The following is a 12,149-nucleotide window of genomic DNA, read 5'->3' as shown; positions in this document are numbered from 1 at the left end:
GTGGCGCCCTCGAGTCGCCCCGCCCCCGGTAGGCACCACTGCTCCCAAAATGGGGGGACAGAAAGGGCTTCGGCGCCTTGTTCCCCCACACTGAGATGGTCTGATCTCTAGTCGGCCTCAGTTTGGCGCGAAACCGGGGAACTCGCCCAGGCTGCGTCGGATGAGTTCGCAGTTAGTGTCCCGCTTGTTAGGGAGGATCTAGTTCTCATCCATTAGGCGTCTTTTCTAAAGACTTTCCAGAAACATTTTCCATTCTTTATCTCGACCCAGACCCCAACATGGTTTTCTGCCTCCCTCCGGTATTTAGTCAGGACCAATAGACCACCATTCCCCGACTACTTCAGAACGTCAAACTGTTGGATTTCTGCTTCTGCAGAAGCTTCGATGCGTGCATAAGTGTTATGCGCTGCATAGCCAAACACCAGTAGCGTCTTAAATCTGGCGGGACCGGGCTGAATGCCTGTGGGACCCATGACCGCCGGCCCCGCCCCTCCAGCGGCCACCTGCGGTACTTGGCGCACAGTGGCGATTCCGGGCCCCAGGCTAGTGTGCGCATGCGTCCGGTTCCGGGGCGCCCCATCATGGCGGCGGCAGGCGCTGATGTGCAGGGCTCTCTCAAGAAGTTGCAGGAGTTGTTGTCCGCCAATGACCGCTGCGGCGCGGCGATGGCGGGCTATCACCTCATCCGCGGACTAGGCCAGCAGTGCGTGCTGAGCGCCAGCCCGGCGGTGCTAGGTGGGTATCTGTCCCCTTGCTGGGCCGGCGCGCATCTTTGGAGGGTCGCGAGGCTGCCCCTGCAGCGAGGCCGCCGACGGAGGGTCCCGAGGCCGCTGAGCTAGGTTTGTTGACAGCACTTGAGGGAGTGTCCCGAGGCAACACCAGCACCGAGGCCGCTGAGGGAGGGACCTGAGGCGGCGCCTGCACCAAGGTCGCTGAGGGAGAGTCCCGAGGCAGTACCTGCTCCGAGGCCCCCGAGGCAGGCTCCGGAGGCAGCACCTGCACCGAGGCGGCCGAGCGAGGGTCCCGAGTCCGCCGAGGGAGGGACCCGAGGCGGCACCTTAGCCGAGGCCGCTGAGGAAGGGTCTATGTGTTGGGGTTTCTGGTTTGCACAGAATCGTAACAGCCCAGCGTTTCTAATGCCCTGGGTATAGTTAAGAGTATTTTGAAGTCCATCGATTTGATACCAGGGTTGGGGGGTGGGGTGGGGAAAATCAAGAGAATTTGTGGATGTGAGTTAAAAGGGATTATTCTATACTACTTTTTTTTTTAAACATTAAAAGAGAGGCATTTTGAAACTAAAGTTAATGAAAATGCCCTCAGTTTGGCAATCACTACTGTCCGCAGTGGGGGGAGAGAACAAAAAGAGTTTTCTTTCATCTTAATATCACCAAATACAGGAATACCTTTTCCAAACCCCTCTGTTTGCTGTTTCTACTTTTTAAAAATGATTGTGGGAGTATGACTGAAATATACACGGTTATTTTAAATTTCAGCAATGCCTGGATGAGGAAAAATTTTTCCTTTGTAGTAAAAGTGCCTCTTTTCAGCATTTTCTCATTTTGATATATCATTGTATAAAAACTTCTCCAGTATTCCTTTTTTAATATCTGAATATGCAGGACTTCTCTATGGCAGTGTCCTCTTAATTATGGCCTGGATAAGATTTTCTTCCTAAGAGGTCAGTGTTGAATATGGTAGAGAAATAATCTAAACACTCTAAACAAGATGCTGTGTATGGGAAGCATCAAAATTAAAAAATTAACAACATTAATTGCTTTCTAGTCTCAGACTTTCTAAGGTATAATTCTTTTTTGTTCCCTTATTAACTTGTCTATAACACATCTAGTGTTTACTCTCAGTATACATCATGTGTTTCACTTGACAGATTATGGGGAGTATGTGAGTTTCCTATTGTTGTAACAAAATACCACAAACTCAGTGGTTTGAAACAGCACAGGTTTATTACCTTACAGTTCTGTAGGTCAGATGCCTGTGTGTTTTCATCAGGCTAAAATCAAGTGTTGGCAGCTGTGTTCATTTTTAGAGGCTCCAGGGAAGAATCCCTTTCCTTGCTCATTCAGGCTGTGGGCAGAATTCAGTTCCCTGCAATTGTAGGGCTGAGGTCCCTGGCTTCTAGAGGCCACCAGCCTTCCTTCTGTAGTGGCCTTCTCCCTGCATCTTCAAAGCCAGCAACAGCAGGTCACTTCCCTGCCAGGCTTCACCTTCTTCTGCTGCTGTCTTTGCATCCTACTGACCTACTCCTGTGACTTCCTCTTCCACTTTTAAGGGCCCGTATGATTACATTGGACCCTCCCCAAAATCCAGGGTAATCTACCTGCTTTAAGTTTAGCTGATTAGACACCTTAATTCCCCTTTGCTCTGTAGTGTTAATATATTCATAGGCATCATCAGGAGTTAGGATGAGTTAGGGCTCATCTTGGGGGGGGGGAGGGGCATTCTGTCTTATACATCTAGAATTTCTTGCTTTCCTTTTCTGAATACAACAGCCTTTAGTTAGTGTTTTATTACGTATAAAGCTCAGTTGAGAACTATGCAAACCCTCTGGGGTAGGTTTATTGTTTATGGCATGTTCCTTGGCAACTCTGATAACTTATTTGTTTTTTTTTTTGTCCAGCATTACAGACTTCTTTAGTGTTTTCCAGAGATTTTGGTTTGCTTGTATTTGTACGGAAATCACTTAGCATTGAAGAAGTAAGTTTAAAATCTTCATTTCACTTTTCTTGTATATTCCTTTCTGTGGGAATGACTTTTATTCTTACCCATATTTACTATAATACATATGTTTCTTTTATTATAGTTCCGTGATTGTAGAGAAGAAGTCCTAAAATTTTTATGTATTTTCTTAGAAAAACTTGGCCAGAAGATCACACCTTATTCTATTGATATTAAGGTAAGGAGGAGAAAAACATACCTCATCAAATATAAACATCTATTTTAACTTGTGGTGTGAGGAACTTTAATTTTTATTTTACCTATGCTTTTCTCTTTGGGAAGTTTGCTTATTTCTGCTTGTGTTAGAAATGAAATGGGCTGTTCTCTTTATTTTTTTTTATATTTTAAGATTTAACTGGCTAAGGCTCTTGTCAGAGAAACATTTGATAACTTTTTCACATGGGATATGCAATGCCTTTTACGAAAGGTAATATTTACAGGATTTTTTGAATGACAGTTTTAGAGAATCGCCCCACTGGGAAAGATCCCTGTTTCCTATAGTCCGTATGTTTTCTCTGACGACAGCCTTAAACTTGAGCTCGCTCGTGCCTCCCTTTCTTGCCAGCCTACTCTTCACCTGCTCTCCCCAGCCAACAAACCCAGCCTTCCTCGTAATTTACTATGGTACTTCTACTCAAAAATCAAGTTGTTCTCTCTCAGACTTACTTAACTTTCAACAAAAGTGCCACATCTTAAGGTAGGTTGTTTTTCTTGGTCCTAAATTCATGTCTATTCCTTGAGTGTGCTAAGAGTTAAAAAGAAGTATATATTCAATCTGAAGTAATTTATAAGAAAATATAGATTGTAGATTATAACTAGCTATAATGTAGAGAGTATTATTTTTCTTTTTTTTAAATCTTCATTTTATTGAGATATATTCACATACAACGCAGTCATACAAAACAAATCGTACATTTGATTGTTCACAGTACCGTTACATAGTTGTACATTCATCACCTAAACCAATCCCTGACACCTTCATTTGCACATGCACAAAAATAACAAGACTAATAATTAAAGTGAAAAAGAGCAATTAAAGTAAAAAAGAACACTGGGTGCCTTTGTCTGTTTCCTTCCCCTATTTTTCTACTCATCCATCCATAAACTAGACAAAGGGGAGTGTGGTCCTTATGGCTTTCCCAATCCCATTGTCACCCCTCATAAGCTACATTTTTATACAATTGTCTTTGAGACTCATGGGTTCTGGGTTGTAGTTTGATAGTTTCAGGTATCTACCACCAGCTACCCCAATTCATTAGAACCTAAAAAGGGTTGTCTAAATTGTGCCTAAGAGTGCCCACCAGAGTGACCTCTCGGCTCCTTTTGGAATCTCTCTGCCACTGAAGCTTATTTCATTTCCTTTGACATCCCCCTTTTGGTCAAGGAGATGTTCTCCATCCCACGATGCCAGGTCTACATTCCTCCCTGGGAGTCATATTCCACGTTGCCAGGGAGATTCACTCCCCTGGGTGTCTGATCCCACATAGGGGGGAGGGCAGTGATTTCACCTTTCTAGTTGGCTTAGGTAGAGAGAGAGGGCCACATCTGAGCAACAAAGAGGCATTCGGGAGGAGGCTCTTAGGCACAATTACAGGGAGGCCTAGCCTCTCCTTTGCAGCAACAGTCTTCCCAAGGGTAAATCCTGTGGTAGAGGGCTCAACCCATCAAACCACCAGTCCCCTATGTCTGTGGTCATGTTAGCAACCATCGAGGTGGGGGTAGGCCAATACCCTTGCATATTCCACAGGCTCCTCAAGGGGGCTCTACATATTTTTTTCCTTGTTTTTTTTTTAACTTTTTTTTTAAAATCAACTGTATGAAAAATAAAAAAATAAAAAAAAAATAAAAAGAAAAACCATACAGTAAAAGAACATTTCAAAGAGACCATAACAAGGGAGTAAGAAAAAGACAACTAATCTAAGATAACTACTTTACTTCCAACATGTTCCTACTCTACCCCAAAAAAGTTACCTAATATAGCAACATTTCTGTGAACTTGTTCCTACTATACCCATCAGAAATTAACAGGCCATAGTCATTCCTGGGCATTCCCAGAACGTTAAATTTACCCACGATAGCTTATCTGTTCTTCTTGGATTATTGTTCTCCCTTCCTTAATTGCTCTCTATTGATAGTTCCCCTACATTCTACATTATAAACCATTTATTTTACATTTTTCAATGTTCACATTAGTGGTAGCATATAATATTTCTCTTTTTGTGCCTGGCTTATTTCGGTCAGCATTATGTCTTCAGGGTTCATCCATGTCATATGTTTCACGAGATCGTTCCTTCTTACTGCTGTGTAGTATTCCATCGTGTGTATATACCACAATTTATTGAGAATATTATTTTTAAGGGTTATTAGTCTCTCTTTTAAAATAGGCTTTGATTTTATTCTCTTTTGACTTTTAGTCATCTTGATTAGAATCTTAATGTTTTAAAACATCTCAATTGAAGGAGTTACTAATATTTATAACGTGCTTCACAGTTTTCAAAGTTCTTTAATAAACAGCTTGTCTTATTTAATCTTTACCAAAGCTCTTTGGAAGTGGGTATTATTAACCTCTCTAACTTTCCTGCAGCCTTGGAATCAGGTCGTCTCAGTCAAAGAGCCTTCTTGTCTGTTTTCTTGGAGAGCCCCATCCAGTCTTCTCTGTATTTTAGTCATCTTTTTGTAGTTCACTTCTCTCTTTCTTGATATATGGCAGCAAGTGCTATGGGAAGTATGTAACGGAGAAGTAAAATTTTTTTTAATCCTGCTGAGGTGTACTTTGAGTGTGTGTTTTTGTAGTGGTCGTTGATATTGTTATCACAGCATATTGTCTATTAATATTTTCAGTAATTCTTAATCTGAACACTTGTGTATTCAAATATTATACTTTTAACAGCCAACATGTTATATTTTATTATGTTGTATGTTGGTACCACTTTTCTCAGGGATATAAGTTTAGCTATTGTTAAGTCTTGGTTTTTAAATCATATTGATGGTTTTGGTATGTCTCTTTTTAAAACCTAGAATACTTGTACCAGTGTTTATACAAAAGATAAAGCGGCCAAATGTAAAATTCCAGCTCTAGACCTTCTTATTAAGGTAAATTAAAATCTCTAAACATATGCATTTTATATTAAATGTGTAACTTAAACAGAAAATTGGATTTTTGGTGTGTGTTTTGTTTTTTTTGGATCAAAGGTTGGAGGATTAGGACTGATACATGGATGACTTACACACTTTTTAACTGTCACACAACTGTACCCCAGTATTTTGTTCTCAGACCCTTCTGGGTGGCAAAGGAAGAATTTTTTGGTTATAAGGGGAATGAAGGGGAAAAAATATCTAAGGAATTTACTGTTCTTCCATTTCTAATCCTTATTCCTTTTTGTGAACCATAATGCTACTAGGAATTGCCAAAAAATCTTACCTCATTGTGTCTCTGAGGTTTTTCCTAAACTCATGACAATAGGACTAGGTCTATAAGTGGCATTAAAATGGTCCTTGAGTCTAACTCTTACCAGTATCTCTCTGTTAGATGCAGCTCTCTTTTTTTAGAGTTCCTTTGGTGTTGAGTACCTCTGAGGGAAGGGGTTCTAGTCATTTTTAGTGGTGTTTGGGAAAGTAAAATTAAGTCTAGACTACCTTTCTCCTTTGTAACCTCTACCAGCTACCTCAACCCCTACATCCGAATAATCTGGTAGCTGAGAGTCCTTGGGGGCCCAAGAAAGTCTCCAGGAGACATGTGATCCACTGCTGTACACAGATGCACCAAGACAGGTGGAGGCCTTTATTCTCCATTTTAGAAAACGCTAATTTGTATTCTTTTAGCTACTTCAGACTTTGAGAAGTTCTAGACTCATGAATGAATTCAAAGTTGGAGACTTATTTAGCAAATTCTATGGAGAACTTGCTTTGAAAACAAAAATACCAGATACAGGTGAGAAGCATTTAAATGTTATTTTAAAATATTTTAACAGATCAACATAAAAATTATTGCTGTAAAACTTAGATTTCCTCTACCAAGTATTTATGTTTTACGTATGAATCCTTTTTACTGGAAACAAAACAAAGTGGAAACAAAAACAATGTGTGATGACTTTCATTTATAGAAATTTTGCTCTTTACAAAATGATTCCTTTAAGTAGAAAACTCACAATATATTCCAAATATAACTTAATTTAGAAATAATAGATTTGCATAAAACTTATCAAGAAAAATTCCATTATGTGCAACTAGATATTTTGTGTTTTACTATGAAGTTACTTTTGAACTAAACATCCTCTCATTTTCTCATTTGTATGTTTTTGTTAATTTGAACTTATTTATATGTAATACGAGGGCTTAATTTGTATAAAATTTCTTTTTCAGTTTTAGAAAAAATATACGAGCTCCTAGGAGTATTAGGTGAAGTTCATCCTTTTGAGATGATAAATAATTCAGAAAAACTGTTCCGTGCTTTCTTGGGTGAACTTAAGATCCAGGTAAGATGTTGATAAACTCTGCTTCTGTACACTTGGGTATAATTTTCTCTTGTAATGTATCTTCTTAAAACTTTCCTTTTAGATGACATCAGCGGTAAGGGAGCCCAGACTGCCTATTGTGACAGGATGTCTGAAGGGATTGTCTTCACTTATGTGTAACTTTACCAAGTCTATGGAAGAAGGTATTGCTTTGCGTCACTTGATTTTCTTTCTGTGTTCAAAAACCATAAGTCTGAAAAGAATGCCTATTTATTTATTTTAAACTTTTTAGCTGATTGTATATTCATATGCAGGAAGTCCCATATGCCCTTCACCCCTTTTTTTCCAGCGATTGTTCGCAATTAGAGTACAGACCACAACCAGTATATCAAATTGGCACAATGGATATCGAATCTACCAGCCTTATTCAGGCTTCCCCAGTTTTATGTGCACTCGGGTGTGTGTGTGTACGTTTAACTTTTTTTTTTTTTTTTTTAGATCTTCATTTTATTGAGATATATTCACATACCACGCAGTCATACAAAACAAATCGTACATTCGATTGTTCACAGTACCATTACATAGTTGTACATTCATCACCTAAATCAATCCCTGACACCTTCATTAGCACACACACAAAAATAACAAGAATAATAATTAAAGTGAAAAAGAGCAATTGAAGTAAAAAAGAACACTGGGTACCTTTGTCTGTTTGTTTGTTTCCTTCCCCTATTTTTCTACTCATCCATCCATAAACTAGACAAAGTGGAGTGTGGTCCTTATGGCTTTCCCAATCCCATTGTCACCTCTCATAAGCTACATTTTTATACAATTGTCTTCGAGATTCAGGGGTTCTGGGTTGTAGTTTGATAGTTTCAGGTATCCACCACCAGCTACCCCAATTCTTTAGAACCTAAAAAGGGTTGTCTAAATTGTGCGTAAGAGTGCCCACCAGAGTGACCTCTCGGCTCCTTTAGGAATCTCTCTGCCACTGAAGCTTATTTCATTTCCTTTCACATCCCCCTTTTGGTCAAGAAGATGTTCTCCGTCCCACGATGCCATGTCTGCATTCCTCCTCGGGAGTCATATTCCATGTTGCCAGGGAGATTCACTCCCCTGGGTGTCTGATCCCACATAGGGGGGAGGCCAGTGATTTCACCTTTCAAGTTTGCTTAGGTAGAGAGAGAGGGCCACATCTGAGCAACAAAGAGGCATTCGGGAGGAGGCTCTTAGGCACAAATATAGGGAGGCCTAGCCTCTCCTTTGCAGCAACCGTCTTCCCAAGGGTAAAACCTATGGTAGAGGGCTCAACCCATCAAACCACTAGTCCCCTATGTCTGTGGTCATGTTAGCAACCATCGAGGTGGGGTAGGCCAATACCCCTGCATTCTCCGCAGGCTCCTCAAGGGGGCACTACGTATTTTTTTCCTTGTTTTTTTTTTTCTTTTAACTTTTTTTTCTTTTTTAAATCAACTGTATGAAAAAAAAAATTAAAAAAAAAACAAAAACATGCAATAAAAGAACATTTCAAAGAGACCATAACAAGGGAGTAAGAAAAAGATAACTAACCTAAGATAACTGCTTTACTTCCAACCTGTTCCTACTTTACCCCAAGAAAGTTACCTAATATAGCAACATTTCTGTAAACTTGTTCCTACTATATCCATCAGAAATTGACAGACCATAATCATTCCTGGGCATCCCCAGAACGTTAAATAGCTTATCTGTTCTTCTTGGATTATTGTTCCCCCTCCCTTAATTGCTCTCTATTGCTAGTTCCCCTACATTCTACATTATAAACCAGTTGTTTTACGTTTTTCAAAGTTCACATTAGTGGTAGCATATAATATTTCTCTTTTTGTGCCTGGCTTATTTCGCTCAGCATTATGTCTTCAAGGTTCATCCATGTTGTCATATTTTTCACGAGATCGTTCCTTCTTACTGCCGTGTAGTATTCCATCGTGTGTATATACCACATTTTATTTATCCACTCATCTGTTGAAGGACATTTGGGTTGTTTCCAACTCTTGGCAATTGTGAATAATGCTGCTACGAACATTGGCATGCAGATATCTGTTCGTGTCACTGCTTTCCGATCTTCCGGGTATATACTGAGAAGTGCAATCGCTGGATCAAATGGTAACTCTATATCTAGTTTTCTAAGGAACTGCCAGACTGACTTACAGAGTGGCTGAGCCATTATACAGTCCCACCAACAACGAATGAGAGTTCCAATTTCTCTACATCCCCTTGAGCATTTGTAGTTTCCTGTTTGTTTAATGGCAGCAACTCTTATCGGTGTTACATGGTATCTCATTGTGGTCTTAATTTGCATCTCTCTAATAGCTAGTGAAGCTGAACATTTTTTCATGTGTTTCTTGGCCATTTGTATTTCCTCTTCAGAGAACTGTCTTTTCATATCTTTTGCCCATTTTATAATTGGGCTGTCTGTACTATTGTCATTGAGTTGTAGGATTTCTTTGTATATGCAAGATATCAGTCTTTTGTCAGATACATGGTTTCCAAAAATTTTTTCCCATTGAGTTGGCTGCCTCTTTACCTTTTTGAGAAATTCCTTTGAGGTGCAGAAACTTCTAAGCTTGAGGAGTTCCCATTTATCTATTTTTTCTTTTGTTGCTTGTGCTTTGGGTGTAAAGTCTAGGAAGTGTCCGCCTAATACAAGGTCTTGAAGATGTTTTCCTACATTATCTTCTTGGAGTTTTATGGTACTTTCTTTTATATTGAGATCTTTGGTCCATTTTGAGTTAATTTTTGTGTAGGGTGTGAGGTAGGGGTCCTCTTTCATTCTTTTGGATATGGATATCCAATTCTCCCAGCCCCATTTGTTGAAAAGACCATTATGACTCAGTTCAGTGACTTTGGGGGGCCTTATCAAAGATCAGTCGGCCATAGATCTGAGGGTCTATCTCCGAATTCTCAATTCAATTCCATTGATCTGTATCTCTATCTTTGTGCCAGTACCATGCTGTTTTGACAACTGTGGCTTTATAATAAGCTTCAAAGTCAGGGAGTGTAAGTCCTCCCACTTCGTTTTTCTTTTTTAGAGTGTCTTTAGCAATTCGAGGCATCTTCCCTTTCCAAATAAATTTGATAACTAGCTTTCCAAGTCTGCAAAGTAGGTTGTTGGAATCTTGATTGGGATTGCATTGAATCTGTAGATGAGTTTGGGTAGAATTGACATCTTAATGACATTTAGCCTTCCTATCCATGAACATGGAATATTTTTCCATCTTTTAAGGTCCCCTTCTATTTCTTTTAGTAGAGTTATGTAGTTTTCTTTGTATAGGTCTTTTACATCTTTGGTTAAGTTTATTCCTAGGTACTTGATTTTTTTAGTTGCTGTTGAAAATGGTATCTTTTTCCTGAGTGTCTCTTCAGTTTGTTCATTTCTAGCATATAGAAACATTACTGACTTATGTGCATTAATCTTGTATCCCTCTACTTTGCTAAATTTGTTTATTAGCTCTAGTAGCTGTATCGTCGATTTCTCAGGGTTTTCTAGATATAAGATCATATCATCTGCAAACAATGACAGTTTTACTTCTTCTTTTCCAATTTGGATGCCTTTTATTTCTTTGTCTTGCCGGATTGCCCTGGCTAGCACTTCCAGCACAATGTTGAATAACAGTGGTGACAGCGGGCATCCTTGTCTTGTTCCTGATCTTAGAGTGAAGGCTTTCAGTCTCTCACCATTGAGTACTATGCTGGCTGTGGGTTTTTCATATATGCTCTTTATCATATTGAGGAAGTTTCCTTCAATTCCTACCTTTTGAAGTGTTTTTATCAAAAAGGGATGTTGGATTTTGTCAGATGCTTTTTCAGCATCTATTGAGATGATCATTTGATTTTTCCTTTTCGAATTTTTAATGTGTTGTAATACATTGATTTTCTTAGTTGAGTCATCCTTGCATGCCTGGAATGAACCCCACTTGGTCATGGTGTATGATTTTTTTAATGTGTCTTTGGATTCAGTTTGCAAGTATTTTGTTGAGGATTTTTGCATCTATATTCATTAGGGAGATTGGCCAGTAGTTTTCCTTTTTTATAGCATGTTTGCCTGGTTTTGTATTAGATTGATGTTAGCTTCATAAAATGAGTTAGGTAGTGTTCCATTTTCTTCAATGTTTTGAAAGAGTTTGAGTAAGATTGGTGTCAGTTCTTTCTGGAAAGTTTGGTAGAATTCCCCTGTGAAGCCATCTGGCCCTGGGCATTTATTTGTGGGAAGATTTTTGATGACTGATTGGATCTCTTTGCTTGTGATGGGTTGTTTGAGGTCTTCTATTTCTTCTCTGGTCAGTCTAGGTTGTTCACATGTTTCCAGGAAATTGTCCATTTCTTCTACATTATCCAGTTTGTTGCCATACAGTTGTTCATAATATCCTCTTATAATTTTTTTAATTTCTTCAGGATCTGCAGTTATGTCACTTTTTTCATTCATTATTTTGTTTATATGGGTCTTCTCTCTTTTTGATTTTGTCAGTCTAGCTAGGGGCTTGTCAATCTTGTTGATCTTCTCAAAGAACCAACTTTTGGTGATATTTATCCTCTCTATTGTTTTTTTGTTCTCTATGTCATTTATTTCTGCTTTAATCCTTGTTATTTCTTTTCTTGTACTTGGTTTAGGATTGGTTTGCTGTTCATTTTCTAGCTTCTTCAGTTGATCCATTAGTTCTTTGATTTTGGCTCTTTCTTCCTTTTTAATATATGCGTTTAGTGCTATAAATTTTCCCCTCAGTACTGCTTTTGCTGCATCCCATAGGTTTTGGTATGTTGTGTTCTCATTTTCATTCATCTCTATATATTTAGCAATTTCTCTTGTTATTTCTTCTTTAACCCACTGATTGTTTAGGAGTTTGTTGTTTAACCTACAGGTATTTGTGAATTTTCTAAGTCTCTGATGGTTATTGACTTCTAATTGTATTCCATTGTGGTCAGAGAATG

At 39.1% G+C, this 12,149-nt stretch overlaps 1 protein-coding gene across 1 annotated transcript in view; it reads left to right on the top strand.

The window, feature by feature from the left end:
* The first annotated feature begins 581 nt into the window (after positions 1–581).
* PRKDC (protein kinase, DNA-activated, catalytic subunit) overlaps positions 582–12,149 on the top strand; it is a 228,453-nt gene continuing 216,885 nt past the window's right edge. Inside the window, exons 1-7 of the mRNA XM_037802445.1 lie at positions 582–735; positions 2,636–2,712; positions 2,819–2,911; positions 5,752–5,826; positions 6,556–6,664; positions 7,096–7,208; positions 7,291–7,390. Coding sequence (XP_037658373.1) covers positions 582–735; positions 2,636–2,712; positions 2,819–2,911; positions 5,752–5,826; positions 6,556–6,664; positions 7,096–7,208; positions 7,291–7,390 — 721 coding nt within the window. The remainder of the gene's footprint in view (positions 736–2,635; positions 2,713–2,818; positions 2,912–5,751; positions 5,827–6,555; positions 6,665–7,095; positions 7,209–7,290; positions 7,391–12,149) is intronic.

Source organism: Choloepus didactylus, chromosome 14 (genome assembly GCF_015220235.1).
Source record: "Choloepus didactylus isolate mChoDid1 chromosome 14, mChoDid1.pri, whole genome shotgun sequence".
Taxonomy (NCBI): Eukaryota; Metazoa; Chordata; class Mammalia; order Pilosa; family Megalonychidae; genus Choloepus; species Choloepus didactylus.
This window is presented reverse-complemented; position numbering and strand designations above follow the sequence as displayed.